General features: G+C 35.8%; 1 protein-coding gene and 1 long non-coding RNA gene across 6 annotated transcripts; both read right to left on the reverse strand.

Moving 5' to 3' along the window:
* Positions 1 to 3,964: 3,964 nt before the first annotated feature.
* On the reverse strand, positions 3,965 to 7,339 carry LOC131618298 (uncharacterized). 5 transcript variants are annotated; one of them, XR_009288795.1, is made up of 7 exons: positions 7,196 to 7,339; positions 6,741 to 6,812; positions 6,334 to 6,624; positions 5,567 to 5,653; positions 5,220 to 5,379; positions 4,518 to 4,980; positions 3,972 to 4,420 (listed from the first exon to the last, which is right to left on the reverse strand). It is a non-coding gene; the product is annotated as an uncharacterized LOC131618298 (long non-coding RNA). The 5 variants fall into 5 exon arrangements; XR_009288797.1 differs by having other exon boundaries at positions 3,975 to 4,420; positions 6,487 to 6,624; XR_009288793.1 differs by having other exon boundaries at positions 3,965 to 4,420; positions 5,567 to 6,624.
* A 13,611-nt stretch (positions 7,340 to 20,950) lies between these two features.
* On the reverse strand, positions 20,951 to 21,775 carry LOC131618321 (ethylene-responsive transcription factor ERF096). Its single transcript, XM_058889569.1, has one exon. The coding sequence runs from the start codon at positions 21,718 to 21,720 to the stop codon at positions 21,325 to 21,327; it is 396 nt and encodes a 131-aa protein (XP_058745552.1). The 5' UTR covers positions 21,721 to 21,775; the 3' UTR covers positions 20,951 to 21,324.
* Positions 21,776 to 22,689: the final 914 nt, after the last annotated feature.

Here is a 22,689-nt window from a genome sequence, read left to right on the forward strand (position 1 = left end):
ACGTTTTGCCCGTGGGTAAAGCCTAAGGGGACGGTTGCAGCGAAGGAGATGATGGGGTGGCACCATCTGATTGGTCAGGTTCAAATGGGAAAGCGCGCGCTACTTTTCCAACAGCCAGAAGGATCTGGTGTGCCTAGTTCCACACGCGCATCATGCACCCTCAGATTCCATCCTTCAGATCGTGTTGTGTCCAGATCTAACGAGCCCAGACGCGCAGTTGTATCATGCTCCCTCAGCGCGTGCCACACAGGATCATTAGTTAAGTTTTCTATTTTTTTTCTTTTTAATTATATAACATATTGTTTATTTATTTATATTATTTATATATGGCTTTTAAAAAAATCCTTTTAATTATTTTTTTTTCTTAACAAAAATTATTCTTAAATTCTTTTTTTTATAAAAATATTAAAATAAAAAAACATTTTTTTTAATTATTATTAACCATATTGTTTAATTTAAATAGATTTAAATTATTTAAATTACTCAATTAATAATAAATGTTTTATTAATGAATAAAAAATACATATTAGGGTTAGGAGATTTAATCGAGTTTTTATTTTCGCCGATTTAATTAATTAGGTTAAAAACCAATAATTAATTAATTTGGCTTTTATTTATTTTATTAATCATAATTAACTTGTGCCCTAATCAGGGTTTACGAGGATCATTCCTACACTGAATTTTTTCCTTTTTTCTTTGTGTAGTTTTTTAGGGTTACAATCAGGGTTCGTCCGACTACGCGCCATATCAGATCAAAAAGCTAAGTCCCTGATTTTATTATTATTTTAAATATCATTTTATTTTTCCTCTTTTAATTAAAATAGGGTTAGTTTCAATCGCCAATGAATTGGTAATGCACTCACCTTTCTGTTTATTTTTCTTTTTCCAATTTTCAGGGTTAACCAACTGGTCAAAGCTTGAACATTCGGTAACCCTAAAAATCTTTCCCTTTTAATTATTCCCTTTTTATTATTACTTATGTCAAACTATTTGCTTTATTGAGGTTTTTATTTTATTGCTTTTTCTCCCCTTCCCCATGGTTTAGTATGTAACTGCTCCTGGACTGTATTGTGTGGCCTTGAAGGCACTTAACACTGCATTACATTATTACTGCGTGGTTAGTAATTTAGGGAGTGTAACCTCGAACTGAATTTAGAATAACTATTTACAAGATAATTATCTAAATTAATCACGTGATTGTGCACCCACACACCTTTTTTGGTAACCTCTCTTGTTGCCTGTTGCCTGTTGCCTTGCTGCCTTGTGTTTTTCAGTGCAGAATAGTCAAGTCCCTCGAATACGAGGACGCCTCAGCAATGTTGCCCTCAGCTCATTCAGATCATAAGTCCCAATGATGCTGCCTTCGATTCGCTAATATGATCTCGTCCCTCGAAGTTGCCTACGAAATGCTGAGGTGTCCTCTGGTTGCCTAATAATGATGGCTATTCTGATCTTTCCCTTATACTACCTGCCCTCTCTATGGCAGGGACAGTCTTATGGCAAACGATAATTGCGACGACCCTTCAACCTCCAAATAAAAGGACTTCCTACCCTCTTATGGTATGGATTGCCCTAAAAGGCTAAAAGAATCTTTTTACAAATATCAAGGTAATTTGCCCTTAATTGCTTGCTCTGGTTTAAATTCCCTTTTCTACTCTTTTTCTTAAAAAACTTCAAAAAGGCTACGCTCATTTACTAGCTAAAGTCCTTATTTTCTTCTACATTTCTAAACTTTTGAAAACTAAAGAGCAAAGCAATTAAGAGCCCATGGAAAACCATGGATGCAAAGGGTGCCTTACACCTTCCCTTTGTATAAATTACACCCATACTCAGTTTCTTTTTAAAAGGTTTTTTTGTTCTTTTAGCCTTTCATTAATTTGGATAAAATAAAAGTCGGAGGCGACTCTTGCTTACCGCAACATTTCAAATAAAGTCAATTCATCGTATTACAGAACTGGCGACTCTGCTGGGGATTTTTCGAATAAAAGAGGGGTTACCTTAAAAGCTTAGGATTCACTTAAATGTTTTCTATTGTTTGCTTTGTTTGCTTTATTTTTCAGGGCTGTTTTGGGAATTCAATGAAGGACGAATCCTACACCCGGATTCAAGTACACCTAAGATAGGAAGTGGCATAGTCATGGAGACCTCCTTCATGTATATGGAGGATTGGCCAATATGAGAGCTCACGCTTAAGTTAGGCCTCTATGGGTGTTTGCATGCTTCTCTTGTATGAGGGAGGTTCGTGCAGATATCCGTGGGTGAGTCGGAGCTTAAGGACATTTAGTTACCTTTAACCCATCTTGACTTTTAGGAACGTAGTGGGGGGACTACTCTTGATGTATGTTGAGAGCATAGTCGCTACCCGATACTACAGCTCAGATAGGTTCTTTCTCAAAGTATCATTGCATGGTATGTATGTATCATGTTCGAGGGTGCTTTAGGAGGGCTGACAATTCTGGGTAACTCGGTAGAAATCGTTGCTGATATTATCCTTATCCTTAGAAGTACCTTTGGGGAGGGGTAGTTACCTAATCAAACTCCATGCATGCTTTTAAACCTAAGGACATTTGTGTGACTTGCTTGTGTGTGCTACTAACCCTTCATTTCCTTGCAGGAACTATTTGTGGGACTTACTCGTCCTTATTACCTTATGCTTTACCTATTGCATTACATCCGCATAACATCATGACATCATGATATAGCATATTAACTAACCCTTTCAAGGATCTTAGGGATTTAGGGCGCACAATTTCAGGTGCTCTTATCAAGGACTGAATTCCTAATCAAGGGGCAAGAGGATTTACTTTCCGCTAGCCACATATCTTCCAATTCGAAGACATAGTACCTATCAAGGGGCAAGAGGATTTATTTTCCTCTGGTCGTATGCCTTCCAGTTCAGGGACACGATACCTATCAAGGAGCAAGAGGATTTATTTTCCTCTAGCCATGTACCTTCAAATTCAGAAGTATCCCGAATCAGAGGCGATGACCCACTCGATATGGTGAGCTTGATTCTTAAAGAAGGACGCTTAAAAATGAAAGCCAAGGTTCTTCAAACGAAGCTGTGACTGATTAAATTTCTAATGTTGCTAACTAAATTCCTTAAAGATCCTTGAAAACATTGCATCTGCATTCATAACATCGCATACCAGGTTTCTTACAACAGGTCTCTCATCCTTCCTCGCTGTTTATTTCAGCATCATGGATCTCGAGCAATCAGTCAAAAATCTTCAGGCTCAGAATAACCAGTTCCAAGAAATGATCCTTAACTTGGCAAAGGGGCAAGAAGAATTAAGGACACTTCTGATCAAGAAGGAGAAGAGTCAACATAAGCAGCAAGGTAGTTTAGATAATCGGACATCCAAACCTAAGCGATCATTTACTCTGTTACACATGCCGCTGTCTCAAGTTCTGCAACAACTGCTCAATCAGAACTTGATAACTCTATTGCCTCCATATTCATTTCCTACTAATCCCACTCCTGGGTATAAGTACCATGCGAGATGTGCATATCATTCGAATAGTCCTGGTCATGATACAGAAGATTGTTGGCAATTGAAGCACAAGATTCAAGACCTCATTGATGACAAGATCATTGACTTCAACTCACTTGAGAAGCCTTATATGGCTAATGCTGTGTACAATCTGAAAGGTCGTAATGAACGCAACTTACACTACAAGAAATTTGACATATACCAACGGCAAAAATCTGTTGGTAAAGGTCTAAAAACCGTTGGTAAAGATAGAAAAATCTATACCAACGGACGTTTGTTTCCGTCAACTATAATTTCCTATACCAACGGCAATTTTCCGTCCCAATATCTTATTCCAACGACAATTTTCTAGTGTTGGAAAAAATTTCGAGGCTATACCAACGGATAATTACACTTTATAATAACTTTATCTACAACGTATTTCCGTTGGTATAGAATAAAATTAGCCGTTGGTATATGTCTTTTTTATTTTACAAATATTTTTCCTTTCTAATAATCAATATTTTTTAATATTCAAATTTTGACAATACTTTCTATATGTACCACAAAATTTAAAACAATAGCAAAGAAATTTTCAATTATATTGTCAAAAAGTCTTACAAACATTAAAATAACAGTAATGTTATATAACAAATAATCACCAAAATATATGCTACGTCAAAAAAAAAACTTATCTAAGATAAAATCAATTTCTAGTCTTCCTCTCTGCCTTCTTCATCGGTGCATGGACTTCGAGAATTTGTATGGTTTGGGGAACTACAAGTAGTGCATGCATCTCCATCACACTTTCATCAGTATGCATCAAAATACCTTGTAAACAGAACCAAAGCCACCTTCGCTGATATTATTTTCTGCGTCAAAGTTTTTGGGAGCTGTTTTTTATTTTAAAGTGAACAATCCTGTTTGTAGATCTATACTCTGAAGCTCTAAAAAAAATGGAAATTTCAAAATGAATTATAAACAGAAGAATCTAAGAAACATTGCGGAACATTTGATACAATTAGAAATAGATGTAGAAGGTACCAGCATGAAGCTATCAACGACACTCTGTAACTCTGCTTCAATTTGACACTGAGATTGTAGATTGGACTCGAAAGATTGTAGATGAGATTCATCCGTGAATGCGTTGAAAATTGAGCCCGTGTCCCAGATCAAAGAGTTGGATACTTAGAGCGGAAAACCCAGATTTTTATCATATATAAGGCTGATGCTGTCGAAATTTGGTAAACCATAGTCGTCCAAGTCTCTAGTTCACCAACAGAATAAATGGACGGCACGATATGAATAGAAGACGCACTTTCTTGTGTGTAATGGAATCCAAAAATCTTTTAAGAAGCCAAAAGCTTGTTGGCACTTGATCCCTTAGTTCTCGGAGAGTAATGTGCATTAGTTAAGTGTGAATAACCTTCCATTAAGGAAGCTTCGTCTTCGAAGAGGTAAAATCGCCTTGGCTAAGTGTAGAAAGAACCGACAATTGAGCATCAGCCTGATGGAGGAAAATCAAATTTTGTAAAAATTAATAATAACTATGAATGGAATGAGAAAGTAACGGGCGATTAGAGAGATAAATGCCTTTTCAGTTTCAGACAACTTATCTACAGCGATATAATCGCATTCAGAGAGCAGTCTTGTCACTTGTCCCCTGCCATTGTGGCAGGTTTACAACCTAGAGGCAAAAAATATATACCTTCACAGGTATTTAAATACTACTAAATTAGTTCTTACAGGTCGCAACTTTGGTGGATCGAGATTGTGTAGTGTGAGAAAATCTTTAACGGTACGGATATTTTCACGACTCAAACGCCTGCAGAAAGCTCCGTCTAGCCTATCTTTACCTGTCTCCCAATTTCATCCAAAAGACTTGGAGGGTGGTGTTTCTTGTACACTGTAATGAAAAAATCAGATGTTAAAGTAAGTTTTCTTTTACTGTTTCAACAAGTGAGTTGAAAGGCTAAAAACAAAAAATACAAAATGAGATGAATAATCTGTAATTCATTCATTTGTGCCAATCGTGATAGCATCATCATGCATCTAAAAAAAGGGTAGTATAAGTTCATATTACAAATACTCACATACTCCTCTGTCTTTGCTTCTCTTATTCTACAATCCCCGTCTTTAAGATATAAAATCACTTCTCTTATTCTAAAATCCTCCTTAACCTGGAAAGATAAATGATCATATTATATACCAGTAAAAGAATTTCCATTGAGAGTTAATATGCAGTTTCAGATAAAGAAACTCATTATATATTCAAAACCTCTATGAAATGCACATAAACTAAAACCTATGAAATGCATGAAAATCTAAAACCTATAAATTATCCACGTAACCTAAAACTTATAAAGAAACTATGAAATACACATAACGTAAAACCTATAGTATATTATTCACGTGAACTGGATAGCAAACAGTGAAAACATTTAAACTTGCATAGAAACAAGAAAGTTCTTCATATATTTTCTTTCTCTTCATTTTATTTATAGAAAAGTGGCAAGCTTAGGAGTCCAGGATAATATCCCATTATTATGCAATGAAACATTTCCATACTCATATCACTATATATCTAATAATTCAACCCATTCAAAGGGTTTGATACAAATAATGAAGTAGAGTTTCATGTGTTTATCGGAATGGCATGCTTGAATCAAATTGTACGAGTGGTGTGATATTGCTTTATATGCAAACCTAGCAGATATTGATTTAATAATCTCATTATTTCTGATTTCTAACTCAGTGAAGATAACTTGAACACTGATCTAGATGTCAAAAACCAAAATATTTGAAAATATAAAAGAGCAACGAAGAACATCATTTGGAAATCTAGCCAAGAGAAATATACTCGCAGCAATTAAATCCCCAAATTGACTTGTGAATTTGGTGCCTACGCGGCTTTTGACAAGCCCTAGCATCTGACCTCCTACATTTTAATTCGTCAATAGCATTTGAATCATATGTCAATAAATCCAATGAATCATTGGTGTACTATTCTTACAAATTACTCAAGACTACTAGGAGTTAGTGAAGCAGACAGAATCACAACATTACTTCCCCAACTCAAAAATTATTTGGACAATCTATGTTAGGTTTCTCCTCCGCACAAAAAATGGACAATCTATGTTAGGTTTCTCCTCTGCACAAAAAATGGAATACAGAATTGACAGGGTTTAGTGCACTGAACGTTAGTAAATTACTGGGAGGGCATTTTAACAAAAAAGTACCAATCTTGAAATGAATAATAAAACTTACGATCTTGAACATCAATTGGCATTGCAATTTTGTCAATGGCAGCGATAGCATCCTCTAAAGCTTTGTTATCGGCTGCAAATTACAAAATTGTATAAGTTATTATACACAAATTTATACTATAAGAAAGAACCACTGATTACAACTGATATCTAGGTTTAAAAATATCCCAGGATTTTTCCAAAACAAAAACCAAATCCAGCAGTAGAGGAAATCCTTTTGAAGATACCAATAGAAATTTGAGCTTCACTGCACATTTCACAAATTTTACCAAACACAATCAAATGTAAATCCATATTCAAACTCAAAACACCGCAACAACACAGTTTCCATTAACAAACCACACCAGATTCAACAATTTCTTCAAGCATAACCCTAAATTACTAAAACCCTAAATTACACTACAGAGATGGCGATGCAGAAAACGAAACCGGATCGAAAAGAAGAACTAAGGTTACCTGAAGTTGGGGAGAGAATGTTTGGAGCGGCGACGGAAGGAGGTTAGGCTATAGGAAAAAAAATATTGTTTATCGAGAAATGAGTGAAGTGTTAAGAATGAGACTACACGTTCACTCATGTGTTAAGAATGAAGAGTTTTTTAATTTGTTATTAGAGAGGAAAAAAATTAAAAGAGTGAAAAATTGAGCGCTTTTGGTGAAATTTGGGCGCGTTTTATTTCGGACCCTATACCAACGGTAGGTTTTAATTCCGGTCTCTAATTATTATCTATTCCAACGCTATTTTTTACAGTCACTAAAAGTGTCGGTTGGTATATGGCAAATTTTTTGTAGTGTTATCTGTGGGGACAATTTTGACTCTACACCAGTTCTACAACAACGACACAAGCCAGACGCACCTAAGCGTCAGTTCACAAATATCGATATGTCACCAGCTCAGGCATTACAATACTTGCTGAAGTTAGAGTTGATTACTTTAAAGGATCCCCCTAAGAATCCCCGTACTTCCGCTCGCGGCTATAATCCCAATGCGAGATGTGCATACCACTCCGGTAGCCCTGGTCACGATACGAATAGTTGCTGGACGCTGAGGAACAAGATCCAAGACATGATCGGTGCTGGTGAAGTTGAATTCAAAAATCCAAAGATTCCTGTAGTGTTCACTACTCCCAGACCAAATCACGACAAGACTGATTAATGTCCAGAAGGATGAAATTTTTAATTATTAGACTTATTTTCATGTGCAATTTCTATTCTGTTTGTTTAAACATTCGACTTATGATAGACATTATCTATTTTAATAATCATCATCAGTGCATTGCATATGTTTGTCTTGAATAAATTACTTTGCTTTCACTTATTTAACTTGTGTCTTTACTTTTTATTTATGTTGTGATATTTAACTCTTGCTAAGCTGTAAGTATCTTGAGGGAGGATGACGAAAACGATACCGCAACCTCATACAGTATGCTTTTGAACGGACTATGTTGATGATGTACAAGCATTGTTTCAATTCCTAAATAGTGGAGATATAAGGATGTTAATCCCTCGTCAACCCCTTTGAGCCTAAGAAGTAGAAGTTTCTTTCTCATTCAAATTAAACCCTTAATCACAACCTGGGGCAGGGTAGTTACTCAGTTAACTCGATTGTACTAGCTGTCGTTTATACAAATAATGATGGGTTCCCGCAACCAGTAAGTCATGCAGTCAATATCCACTAGAAAGAAAGAAAAAAACGGTTAAGTCAAAACCTACGAAGGAGAATTGTCGAAAATCGAAATATCCCGCTGACTGTAATCCCAAAATAAATAGTTCGGGCAAAAGTTAGGGATAACAAAGTCAAAAAGAGGTCACTACAAATCCTCGACAAAAGAAAACATTTCAAAAGAGGTCACTACGAATCCTCGGCAAAAAGAAAGTATTACAACAAAGGATGACTGCCTTTCCAAATTAAGCCTCTGATACTTTAACCATCATCAAACATCAATGTTACAACTTCAAGCCTTGCTAAAAGCTTAAACACAGAATTAACTGAGCATAGGATCGAAGAACATCACGAAGATTAGGATGGGTACAAATAAATTTTGAGCCATTATCCTTTGTTTCTTAAAAACCGTGAACCAAGCCACGTTACAACCCTTGAAAGTCCTAATTGAAGCGTGGTTAGTTCGAAAGCATACTGTCACCAAAAGGGTATCCTGACTCCTTAAGATTTGCCATAAATGCTGAGTTGATATCCTGTTTTGACAAACATCATGTTTTTATAAACATCACGCTTTTACATCTCCTGTTTTAATGTTTTTCAAAAAACTCGAGACAGACATATGCATTGCATCTCATGAATTCATTATTAAACATATTCAGCTACATAATTTCAAGTGTTAGCATCAGAAAGAATCTGCACAGGGTATGACTAATGACTAAAAAGTCATCCTGACAGACGAAACCATCTCGGTAACAACATCTCTTATAACTGATTCAGTTCATTAGAAGTCAATGAATACAAGGGGCATGACATGCCTCGACCAGTCAATCTAAGGCAATCTGGTCAAGATTCAGAGAATCACTCAAACGTCAAACAATCAGGGGCATGCACCCAAGTGGGTCTGAAGCTACTTCCCGATCAGTCAGGGCAATCATACTAAGTACTAGGGGCATGTCGCCCATAGTACACATCTCATAAGGTCCTCTCGAGGCGAATCTCTTCAAATTCCCTAATAGCTGGGGCAAAGCCATGCAAGGCATGTTCAACCCTTCGATCAATACTCATTGGTGTTTTCCAATCAATACGAGTCCAGGAATGGCAAGTGCTATAATCACTGGGGGCAACGTTCAAGACATCCATATCTTCCCACAAAGCCGGTTTCACAGGATTATATCCCCACAGAGTAATCATTAAGAAGATATCTTCAAATACTCTCAACAAAAGACTTAGTCCCTCAACGGAGTTCACATCTATAACACGACTGGTTCTCCGATACCTTTCTTGTCTCCAAACAGAGTTATTCATCTCTCTTATCCCAAGTCAAGGTGCATCAAGAATCATTCATACAAATGGCTCTCATCCCCAAGCAGAAATCATAAATCCCCAAGTGTGTATCTTGGAAACAGGATCAGGCATCAGAGTCACAATGACCTGGAGATTTATTTTCTCAATCAAGATACTCCAAATAGCATAAATCATGTTCATACATCATATATCATAGTAAATTCATACATAACATACATACGCCTCATTGCATATGCATAACACTCCCATTCATGTCAAAAATAAACATTACAATACATGCATCACGACATTACATAAAATTAATACTGCTTTTTTCAGTCTATTCCTACAAACCAAATGAATAGTATCTTTTAGATATAGTGCAGAGATAATCAAGTCAACAATTTAATTCTGACGCTCATTCAAGACAGAGATTTAATTCTGACACTTAATTTTGGATATCTTCCAAAGATAGTTCAGAGATAATCAAGACCAAGATTTAATTCTGATACCTAGTTCCAGGTATTCTCCAGAGATAGTTCACAGATAATCAAGACAGAGATCTAATTCTGATACTTAGTTCCGGGTATTCTCCAGAGATAGTTCAGAAATGATCAAGACCAAGATTTAACTCTGATACTTAGTTCCGGGTATTCTCCAGAGATAGTTCAGAAATGATCAAGACCAAGATTTAATTCTGATACTTAGTTCCGGGTATTCTCCAGAGATAGTTCAGAAATGATCAAGACCAAGATTTAATTCTGATACTTAGTTCCGGGTATTCTCCATAAATAGTTCAGAGATAATCAAGCGACAAGAAATATAATTCTATCATCACGAACGGTGTAGACACGATCATCTCTCCAAAGTCTAATTCAGTTACTACGAACGGTACTGACATGACAAACTTTCAAAGTTCTAATTCAGATACTACGAACGGTGCTGACATGATCGACCTTCAAAGATCTAATTCTATCATCACGAACGGTGTAGACACGTTCATCTTTCCAAAGTCTAATTCAGTTACTACGAACAGTGCTGACACGACAAACTTTTAAAGATCTAAACCAGTTACTACGAACGGTGCTGACACGATCGACCTTCAAAGATCTAATTCCATCATCATGAACGGTGTAGTCACGATCAACTTTTCCAAAGTCTAATTCAGATACTACGAACGGAGCTGACACGACTAACATTCAACAACTACTTCTCAACACTTCAAGTTCAGGTATAGTCTGACGTATTTTCATTATGACTTTCAAAACTTATCAAGACAGATGGCATCTTAAAGCCCACTTCATGTCCCTAACATCTAGATGGCATCTTTAAGCCCATCTCCAACAAACACCTCTCAGGACTCCGAGCTCAGATAGAGTCTAACGTACGACTCATTTTGACTCTCATATCATCAAAACTAGATGGTACAAATTTTTGGGTACTTTAGTGTTCAATCCTCTTCCACCTTCAGATACCGATTGGCATACAAACCACTCTACATCTTCAGGTTTAAGAAAATTGAACAGGGGCAGCTGTCATACCCCAAAATTTTCCCATCATATTTCTCTTAATTCAAACTCATATCAAGGTTCAAGGCTCAAAGACACCCCTCTTAAACAATGGTTCAAAGAACTAGGGTTTTTGTTTTTCTGAAGAAAATCAATGGATCAAAGGCTCCAATGCATTTCATATGGCTTATGATGTTTCAAACTATCTCCATGACAAAATTCAGGTTCTAATTCAAAGGATTGACCATTCAATTGCTCAGAAAGTCAACAGTCGACTAGTTTGACCTAAAAGTCAACTATGGTCAAAGTACAGTCAAAACTCATGATTTTTGTCAACAACCTTATTTTGAAGTATCCTTCACCATTTCGTCAAGGATTGATCATGGTTCATCAAGAAAAGATCAGAAATCAACAAATTCAAAAGATCATAGGAGAAGGTCAACTGAACTTTGACCAGCCATAACTCCTACATGGAACATCAGAAATTTCCCATCCAAAGCTCATTTTGAAGGAAATTGAATTCTATACAGCTTTTTCACTCACATGCCAAGTCCAAAAATGCTTCATTTGAGAGATATGACTCAAAACATTATAGGTCCTTTTGAAAATCAACCAAAAGTCATCTTTTTCAAAAGAGCATACAAGGAGCATGGAAAACTATTTTGACATGAAACCAAAGACATTGGTTAGAGGGCTCTTCAAGGTTTCTAAAAAGTCCAAGAACTTGAAAAAATGTTGAAATATGAGGAAATGGCAAGCTGCACAAGCTCACCTATTTTCAAGGGTATGCATGAAGAGAAAAGGTCCAAAACTCCAAATATTTCCAAATGGGCCTATATTCTTTTCATCCAATCCTTATCTTAAGCCCATGCACGTCCAAAAAAAGTATCACCCCATATTTTATTATTTTTATTGATTATTTTATGGTTTTTATTCATTTAAATCATAATTTAATTATATAAAATAGTAAAATAAATGAGAAATATTATTTGCTTTGATTTTTAGTCAAGAAATCAATCAAATATATTCCCTTAATTGGCCAAATGATGATTGGAATAAGGAGAATCAAATATTGGACAAAAATAGAAACATTATGAATCATAATTCTCAATCAAATTTCCAAGATTACAATCAAAGATTCACGAAGATTCAATCTACTTTTGTTAACCAAAAACCTTTACTTATAAATTGAGAACAATTACAGACCCCTAAAAAGAATTTTGGCAGCCATCATAACCCTAGGTGAACTTCAAAAAACCGTGGTATTCAAGGAAGGTGCAGACCAAGTTCCGAGCCAATTCAGATCATACAAAGCATCTCAACGTGTTCTCTAGTGCGCATTGATCGATTCCAGCCATTCAAAAGCTATCAAAACTCTCTGAAGCGTAAAGACTCGTAATCCCGATCCCTTGCCTTTTAAATTATCGATTTTGCATATTCATGCATCTTTAATAAGTTTTGATGATATATTCGTGATCGTGATGATGTTTACAAGTTGTCTGGATTGTTTAATTTCGTTTTAGACACAGGTATACGAATCTTCCATTACTAGGGTTCGAAGCTCCCAAATTGGGGCTTCATGAAATAGGCAAAATTAATCGAAACTAGGGACATATCTGTGTTCACGGGAACGTGACGAGTCCGTCCATGGTCTTACATGTAGTTTATATTGCTTGTAGAGTATTTTTGAGTATGCAGGTGTTGTAGCTACGGACAAAATCCGTAGGTAAAGGCTATAGCAACGTTTTGCCCGTGGGTAAAGCCTAGGGGGACGGTTGCAGCGAAGGAGATGATGGGGTGGCACCATCTGATTTGTCAGGTTCAAATGGGAAAGCGCGCGCTCCTTTTCCAACAGCCAGAAGGATCCGGTGTGCCTAGTTCCACACGCGCATCATGCACCCACAGATTCCATCCTTCAGATCGTGTTGTGTCCAGATCTAACGAGCCCAGACCCGCAGGTGTATCATGCTCCCTCAGCGCGTGCCACACAAGATCATTAGCTAAGTTTTCTATTTTTTTTTCTTTTTAATTATATAACATATTGTTTTTTAATTTATATTATTTATATATGGCTTTTAAAAAAATCCTTTTAATTATTTTTTTTCTTAACAAAAATTATTCTTAAATTCTTTTTTTTATAAAAATATTAAAATAAAAAAAAACATTTATTTTAATTATTATTAACCATTTTGTTTAATTTAAATAGATTTAAATTATTTAAATTACTCAATTAATAATAAATGTTTTATTAATGAATAAAAAATACATATTAGGGTTAGGAGATTTAATCGAGTTTTTATTTTTGCCGATTTAATTAATTAGGTAAAAAACCAATAATTAATTAATTTGGCTTTTATTTATTTTATTAATCATAATTAACTTGTGCCCTAATCAGGGTTTACGAGGATCATTCCTACACTGAATTTTTTCCTTTTTTCTTTGTGCAGTTTTTCAGGGTTACCATCAGGGTTCGTCCGACTACGCGCCATATCAGATCAAAAAGCTAGGTCCCTGATTTTATTATTATTTTAAATATCATTTTATTTTGCCTCTTTTGATTAAAATAGGGTTAGTTTCAGGGTTAACCAATTGGTCAAAGCTCGAACGTTCGGTAACCCTAAAACTCGTTCCCTTTTTATTATTCCCTTTTTATTATTACTTATGTCAAACTATTTGCTTTATTGGGGTTTTAATTTTATTGCTTTTTCTCCCCTTCCCCATTGTTTATTATGTAACTGCTCCTGGACTGTATTGTGTGGCCTTGAAGGCACTTAACACTGCATTACATTATTACTGCGTGGTTAGTAATTTAGGGAGTGTAGCCTCGAACTGAATTTAGAATAACTATTTACAAGATAATTATCTGAATTAATCACGTGATTGTGCACCCACACACCTTTTTTAGTAACCTCTCTTATTGCATGTTGCCTGTTGCCTTGTTGCCTTGTGTTTTTCAGTGCAGAATAGTCAAGTCCCTCGAATACGAGGACGCCTCAGCAATGTTGCCCTCAGCTCATTCAGATCATAAGTCCCAATGATGCTGCCTTCGATTCGCTAATATGATGTCGTCCCTCGAAGTTGCCTACGAAATGCTGAGGTGTCCTCTGGTTGCCTAATAATGATGGCTATTGTGATCTTTCCCTTAGACTACCAGTCCTCTCTATGGCAGGGACAGTCTTATGGCGAATGATAATTGCGACGACCCTTCAACCTCCAAATAAAAGGACTTCCTACCCTCTTATGGTATAGATAGCCCTGAAAGGCTAAAAGAATCTTTTTACAAATATCAAGGTAATTTGCCCTTAATTGCTTGCTCTGGTTTAAATTCCTTTTTCTACTCTTTTTCTTAAAAAACTTCAAAAAGGCTACGCTCATTTACTAGCTAAAGTCCTTATTTTCTTCTTCTACATTTGTAAACTTTTGAAAACTAAAGAGCAAAGCAATTAAGAGCCCATGGAAAACCATGGATGCAAAGGGTGCCTTACACCTTCCCTTTGTATAAATTACCCCCCATACTCAGTTTCTTTTAAAAAGGTTTTTTTCTGTTCTTTTAGCCTTTCATTAATTTGGATAAAATAAAAGTCAGAGGCGACTCTTGCTTACCGCGACATTTCAAATAAAGTCAGTTCATCGTATTACACAGCATAAGAACTCTTGCGCAAACTTACAGAAACGCTGTCAAACTCAAAAGCAAAAAGAACTTCATCTTCAACCTCACAACTTTGTAATATTTTAGTGAGTGTTAAGAACTAGAACTTAAGAGAAATATCACTTTGTGTGACTATAGCTTTATTAGAAGCAATCTAAACTCTTGTAAACATTTATTTTTACATTGATTGTAAAAGGATTTCCTAGAGTGATCAAGTTGTGATCTGTACACTCTAGAAGACTTAGAGGGTATCTAAGTGGAAAACCATTGTAATCAGTCGGATTAGTGGATTAAACCCTCAGTTGAGGTAAATCACTCTAAAGGGGCGGACTAGAGTAGTTTGGTTAACAACGAACCAGGATACAAATCATTTTGTTGATTATTTTTATCTTCCAAATTTATGAGTTACACTTATTCAATCCCCTCTTTCTAAGTGTTTTTCTATCCTTCAAAGTTGAACATAATAATGTCTTTCCAATTAACTTGGTCAACAAATATTACTTTCAAAGAGGCCTCGACTGAGCGGTGGATCTTAAATTGACTTTCTTAAGATTTTTTGGGATTACTCAAATCCAAGTTTAGGATTTATCTCACCACAAGGGGGAATCAAGCCCTTTCCTTATACAACCCACAAAAGTAACAAGTATTCACATAGGCAGTTTATAATGACAATAATAGTAATAGTAATATATAACAAAGACAGGGTCAACCCTCATAGAAATAGTGAAGTTTCCCCAGCAGAGTCGCCATTTTTTTGTAGCAGTGAAATTTTGAGACTAGAGCCATTGATTGACTTAGCTTAGACATTTAGTAGAGTCACCACCGCGCTTTATTGTTTCCAAAGGAAATGAGAAAAAGAGAGAAATAAAACCCACAAAAGTTTTTAAAATCAAAACTAATAAACTTATCAGAGATCTTTGGTTCGGGGTTGGTTATGCAAGGGGAAGGTATTATCACCCCTCACATCTACGGTACTCCGTAGGAACCTCTTTGAAATATATACTATTGTTGTTATTATTATTATAAAATGCTTATCTATTTTTTTAAAATAGAGTGGGATGGTGAGAAAAGAAGATTTTAAAAGTGTGCTCGGCACGACATCGCATCATGTGCCTACATACCCCTTGGAAGTCAGAGCATTTATAGTTCCCCATAAAAGGAAAATAAAGAGCCAAGTAGAAAAATATATTTGGATGTTGAGATTTAACAATACACAACGGGTTTTTAAAATGTTAAGCTTTAACAATACTTAACAAGTTTTAAATGGTGTCAATCTTTAGCAATACAAGGCAAACGGTAACTAAAAAAGAGGTTGGTTGAGATTTAACAATAAAAAACCAATGGGTTTGAGTTTAAAAAGTTTGAGGTTTAACAATACAAAACCATTTTTAAAACAAAGGAGGAAGTGCTAAGCTTTAACAATACTAAGCACAACGTAAAAGAGTTGGAAAAGAGAGTGAGTACCTTGACAATTTTAGTCAATATCATTCCCATTCCTTTTGAGTTTATGCAACATCTTACAAAATCATACTGTGAATACAAGACTCTAAATGATTTAGTTTTGATGAAGACAAAGTTTAACACCAAGTGCTCATATCAAAAACTGTGGAGAAAAGCTTCCAAGTGCACATCACCAACTATAGGAATCAAGGAACTCATTCATGGAAGCTTGCATTATGATACTCAAGACTCTTGCCATTAAAGACCTAGCATGGATTGTGTTCACTAAAAGTAGAAACATGCATAAATATGATAAGTATAATGCTCAAAATATTCAAACTCATGCATACAAAAAATCCATGCATAACCAATACACAAATGCATTAACATAAAAAAATTTCATTTTGTGCCCAGTGTAACCGGTTACCGTAACCAGTTACGCTCATGATATTTCACTTTCTGCGCTACTGGAAAGTTGTTGGTGGAACGCTGTAATCGGTTACTGTAACCGATTACAGGCTCGTTTTTTCAATTTTTTTGGTTAACGGTACAATGTAACCAGTTACACCAATTCTCGTAACCGATTACACTGAACCAGTGGCATTGTTTGAACTTTTTAAAAGAGCCAAACGACCATATCTTTTTATACCTTGACCATTGCACCATTTCATGGTTACATACTATTTTAGAAGGGTGTTAAGATGTTATAAATACTCTCACTTTCAGATTTCATATTCACTTCTTCCATTTGCAAATATATAGACTTACTCTCTCAAATCTCATACCAAATGCTCTTTGATATTCAAACTTTCACATTGGTTTTTTCCTGCATTAATGTTCCATACATGTCCAGAAAAATTCATATCATTGATCATAAACATTGAGCACTATAATATCATTGATAATTGCTTGCTTGGAAGGGAAGATATTTCTTATAGATAGATACAATATTCATGTACTTTCTTACTTTAACAAATATTCAGATTTGTTGATTATTGTTGACTTGTCATTCAAGATTGTTGGAGACAAGGGTTGCTTAATTAAAGAGAGGATTGTTCTCTTAATCATTTGGTTTGATCAAGGAGAGGATTGTTCTCTTGATCATTTCTTAGTCAATCACAAGAGGATTGTTCTTGTGGATTGCATAGGCTTTTGTAAGTTGCTTACACTAGTAAAATCTCTTTCGTGTTTGAAAAGGGACTGGAGTACTCTCGGACTGTAAGGGGAACCAGGATATATCGCCGTGTCATTTATTTTTCTACATTTTACTCTTTCCGTAACTTCATAAACCAGAAAAATTATTCACATATCACCAAAAACCGATAATAGTTTTTAAGAACCTAATTCACCCCCTCTTAGGCGCACTTCGTACTTACAATTAGCATTAGAGCAGGTTATAGGTAACCTGTTCCTAAAAGATCCAGATGGCTTACGCAAATCAAAATCCGGTTTTTAGAGATGGTGGTAGCAACAACAAACCTCTATTGTTCTGTGGACAATACTTCGAGTTTTGGAAAATTCGTATGAGGGCTTACTTAGAAGCACAAGGAAAAGAAGTATGGGAGGCTTTCCTAGAAGGTCCTCATGTTCCTGTAAATGTCGTCAATGGTGTTGGATCATATAAACCTAAAGTTTCATGGGATGATAATGATAGAAAGAAGGTTCTCGCTGACCAAAAGGCTATCAATCTACTTCAAGGAGCACTTAGCATGGACGAGTTCTTTCGTGTTTCGGCATGTACAACAACTCTTTTCTTGTGTTTTAAACCTCGAAACCCAATTCAAACCCCTCTTTTCTTGTGTTTCACGCACCTTCACTTAGATCTCCTCTAGGTATCAATTTCACTCAACTATAAGGTTATTAGCCCATTCCTTGATCTTCTCTCGCTCTCTCTCTCTCTCTCTCTCTCTCTCTCTCTCTCTCTCTCTTGTTGGAGACGAACATGTAGGAAGGCCTTTCCTCGACTACCACCCCTGAGCATTAGAATGGCCGACGCTCGGTGAGTATGGTAGGCTGGTTTGGCCAATTCCCTTTCCTGGCCTTCCTTAGAGAGACCTAAGAAATAAGTATAATCTTCATAAAAAATTGAATACAAAAACTCAATATCCTTCCTCGAATGAGAACAAGCTAACAAGATGACATTTTACTCCACTTGAATGAAAGTCTTCCCTCTCGTAGATCTAAGCCGAGCAAAATTATGAGGAGGTATATGAACCTGAAATTCTTCTAACACCGGGGTGGAAGCTAACCCTTCCCCGTCTTCTTTCCTTAGAGATGTTAAGACTTCATCTAGCACGACCAAATCAAGGGAAACCTAGAGTTGCATTCAAGTAGGACGAATGGTAGTCTGAACAATCTGTCCGACAACCCAGAAGGCGTCCCTGCAAGCATACTCGAGGTAGAAGCTCTCCTAACTGAAGGCGTACTCTAAATGCTTATAAGAATAGAAATAGGTTGAACCTCCTTCCTTATTCGTCACGTAGCATCTTCCCTCTTAATCGCATATACACAATCAACAAAGGAATTGTCGGAGAAGATTCAAGAAATTAATATATGGAAATAAGACTCTTCTAAAACTTAGTGAATATTCTCTTCCTTTCCTCCTTTGATTTGGTGTCCATCAATCAGCAGGTTTGAATACACCTTTTCAGTACCCTTCTTTACGCCACGTCATATGGGATAACTCCTCATATTTAACCATGCTCTTTATAAAAGGCCACCAACTTATTTTTCAAGTATAACTCCTCTTGAGATAGGTCTCACTCCTTATATTCATATAACCATGCCCCTTCAATACTTATGGCAAATCAAGTTCTAAGTTGCAGAACTTTGCATGAGCTTCTTTATTAATATGAGTAACCAGGTAAAAGCGATCCTTAAAATTCTTCACGCTATCGAAATAAGTCTCTAAGTACCTAATGTGTTTCCTCAAAGAGAGAAAACCAGAACCATTCACATAGTTAGGGTTGTTGTAAGTTTTGAAAAGAAGAAAGAAAAAATTTATGGTCTGCCGCCCCCTTTATACTCACACAAATTTTGGAAAACTTAAATAAATTTCTAGCTCACTGGATGTAACTATGAAGGGGAAATAAGCAAATAGTTCAATATGTTGACTTCAAATTCATTGAAAGGAAGATGATAACCTATAAGGGAGAGTATGCATTCATGAAAAGGGATATCACATTCATCGTATTAGTTGTAAATCCTCTTATCTTCATCTGAGGGGAACACTCCCCTGTAAGTTGTGGGAGCTACGTCATTCAAAGCTTGATAAAAAACATCATCACAAAAAAAAAAAGAGAAAACAATCATGATAATGTTTGGATTCACCCAGTCACCTGAAATATCCTTATCAGCCTTTTTGGTTGAGGTTGACATAATCAGCATGATTAAAATATGTTGTTAAAGAAAATAAATGCAGCTGCAGTGTAGCAAGCAAGCTCGAACGCTCACTATCTTAGAAACTCTGAAAAAGGGGAACAAGGAAAAAAGGAAAACGTTGGACTTCAAGTCGCATAAGAAATAACAATCATGCTTGCAAGACTAGTGCCAACGAACAAAGTCGTATGAATCAGATCCAATGTTGAAACAAGAACACATAAGAGAATAACGGTAAAGGAAACATAAATACCTTTTACATAGTTCGTTAATAGAAGAAGAGGTAAAATGATACTTCAAAAATATTTTATATCCCACTTGAGCATTGAGGATTGTGCAATTACCCTACATTACTAATAGTAGAGATCTTTTTGAAAACGATTCAAAAAGCACTCGAGTACTCTAAAGAAGGAGAAACATCATTACTGACTAGTCTTGAAAGATGTGTTAACTATTCTTAGCATTACATTACATCTTACAAGGGACACATTTGATGTGCATATTCCCAAGAACGACAACGTACCGTCTAGAACTTCCATGCCCACCGACTTCATGATAAGGTAAGAATACACATCACAAACCTTCATCCTGCAAAAGAGAAACAAGGGTTTGGTGGACAATTACTATGGGCCGTCCGCGAGGCAAAAAAAAAAGCCTAATTGTAAAACACTGAAGTACTGGATGCAGAATAGGTAGACCTTTTCTTTCAAGTGAACACGAAAACCTTCAAGCGAATGTCGTTCTAACAGCTAACTGCATCCCACGTTGATCACACACGTTTAGTTGCTAACCATTTCTCCTATTTAAAGAGAAAAGTGTGTCACTTCAAAGATATTCAAATCATTTATCATTCAAACACCGATTTTCACTTTCATACTCACTTGAGCGTTTGAGCGCTAACTTTACATACCAACCCCATCTCTTGTATCAAAAACTCTAAACCACTGCAACAACAGGCTCTAAGTCTGCACTTTCCAATTAACCCATTTAACATATTTTTTAAAAAATATCTATTTAAAATATCATTAGAAAATATAAACTATATTTTTATTTTATAATACTAATAAATATAGAGATAAATATATAGAAAAAACAACAACAACAACAACAAAACAAGTGATTACTACAACCCTTTTTAAAGATCGGTAAATTATTTTAAAGTCTTTAACAAGAGACAAGAGAAATATAATTGGTCCCCTTTGTTGTCTAGATTTTGTGGCCCCGTCCATAAAATTGAGACACATCACGCATACAATAATAATACGGAATGAATGAGGAAGTAATAAGTACTGAATTTTGTATTATCTGCGGATTCTACAGTACATGGAAACAGAGTCTAACATCAAAGTTACAAGTTACAAACTCAAAACAACAAGAGATCAGTGTTTGATCCATTAACTCCTTCAATCAATAATGCACTCTTATTACTTAAAAATTACATGAATATTAATTTCCACCAATATTCAGAAACTTAGTTATGATTTAGACTTTAATAAATCACCATATAAACTCACTGGGGAATTACACACATGTGCATAGTTACTAGCTATAGTAGCAAGGTTTTAAAAAACGTCCACGACTGAGAAAACGGCCGCGACAAATGTGATCACCACCTTTTTTTTAAACCTTAGCCAGTAACATTACAATAATAGCTTTTCAAGTTCCTTTATTTTTTCTTCTCTTCAAAATCAAGAAGCTCCTCCAGCAACTTATCATCTAAGTACTCAAATTCAAACACTTGTCTTCCTCTGCCATCCACATTTGCATTCCTTGAAGAGGAAGAAGAAGCGGCACCGGAACCTGATCCCGAACCGGCACCCATATTGTATTCATGTGGGAAATTAAGGATTGCAAATGAACCTCTCATATCATAAGCAGCTCTATCATAAGCTCTAGCAGCTTCCTCAGCAGTGTTGAATGTTCCTAGCCACACCCTCTGACCCTGCCTGTTCGAGTCGCGAATCTCGGCCGCAAACTTCCCCCACGGTCGACAGCGGACGCCTCGGTATCGGACATTTCCGCCATCATTGTTGGTCCTTCCCTTTGATTCATCTTTATTCATGGCAGCACTAGCAGCTTAATTTGCTTTGGTTTGATTTTTGTTATGTGTTGTTTGTTTTGCATGCATGGTTTAAGGTTAGGACTCAATTTGAGTTTATTTATATATGGTTGAAAAAATGGAATCATGGTCCTAAAGTTTGATAGCGCACGTGACGTGAGCATCTAAGACACGTGCTGGTCATGAGAAGGTTCTAAGGAAAGACCTATTGACCAAATTGAAAATTAATTGAAAAAGTTTCAATGTTCATTGTATTTGGTTGGTCAAAGTGGTGGCTTTGCAAAGGTTTGAAATTCAGTTAATTGACCATTTTAGCCTTACTTTGGAATTTATCTTTTCCACGTCATTATTATTTTCGAATAATTTCACTGATAACTATAGAAATTAAAAAAGAGTACTTAATTTGTGGTCCAGAAAAAATATAAATATTAATAAAATATTATAACAAAACTAGAGAAAATATTTCATCAGTTTTAGTGAGGGTTGAAAAGGTCAAAACAACCCTGATCATAGTGTGAAGTAAGATTGGCTACACTACTTTTTACATAGGTAGTAAAAAGTCCTATGTCCTATGATACCACTTAGTATAAAATCGTATATTTAATTTGATACAATTGAGCACTAAGATTTATGATTATTTTTTTTTCGTTTTCTAGAACGAGTTTACATTTGTTACTTCTAGAAGGAATCTGGTTCTTGCCAATGACCTGATTATTAAATATTAAAATGCTAATGTGGAAAAGGAAAGGAAAGGGAACATAAAAAGAGTGAGGGAGGTTAAGGTTTTTTTCTCTTCATGAATCCCCTATGGAAGAGAATAGGATTCTAGTTAAATGGTGCAAGAATCAGAATGAGATTTGCAAAATATTAATTTGCAATGAGCGAAAAACATGACCCTGGAATGTAAAGAAGAGTACAGACTAATGAAACAAGATACACAAATTAAGACCAGTTGCTGAGTATCCGGAAATA

The sequence above is a fragment of the Vicia villosa genome, linkage group LG1, assembly GCF_029867415.1.
Source record: "Vicia villosa cultivar HV-30 ecotype Madison, WI linkage group LG1, Vvil1.0, whole genome shotgun sequence".
NCBI classification, from domain to species: Eukaryota; Viridiplantae; Streptophyta; class Magnoliopsida; order Fabales; family Fabaceae; genus Vicia; species Vicia villosa.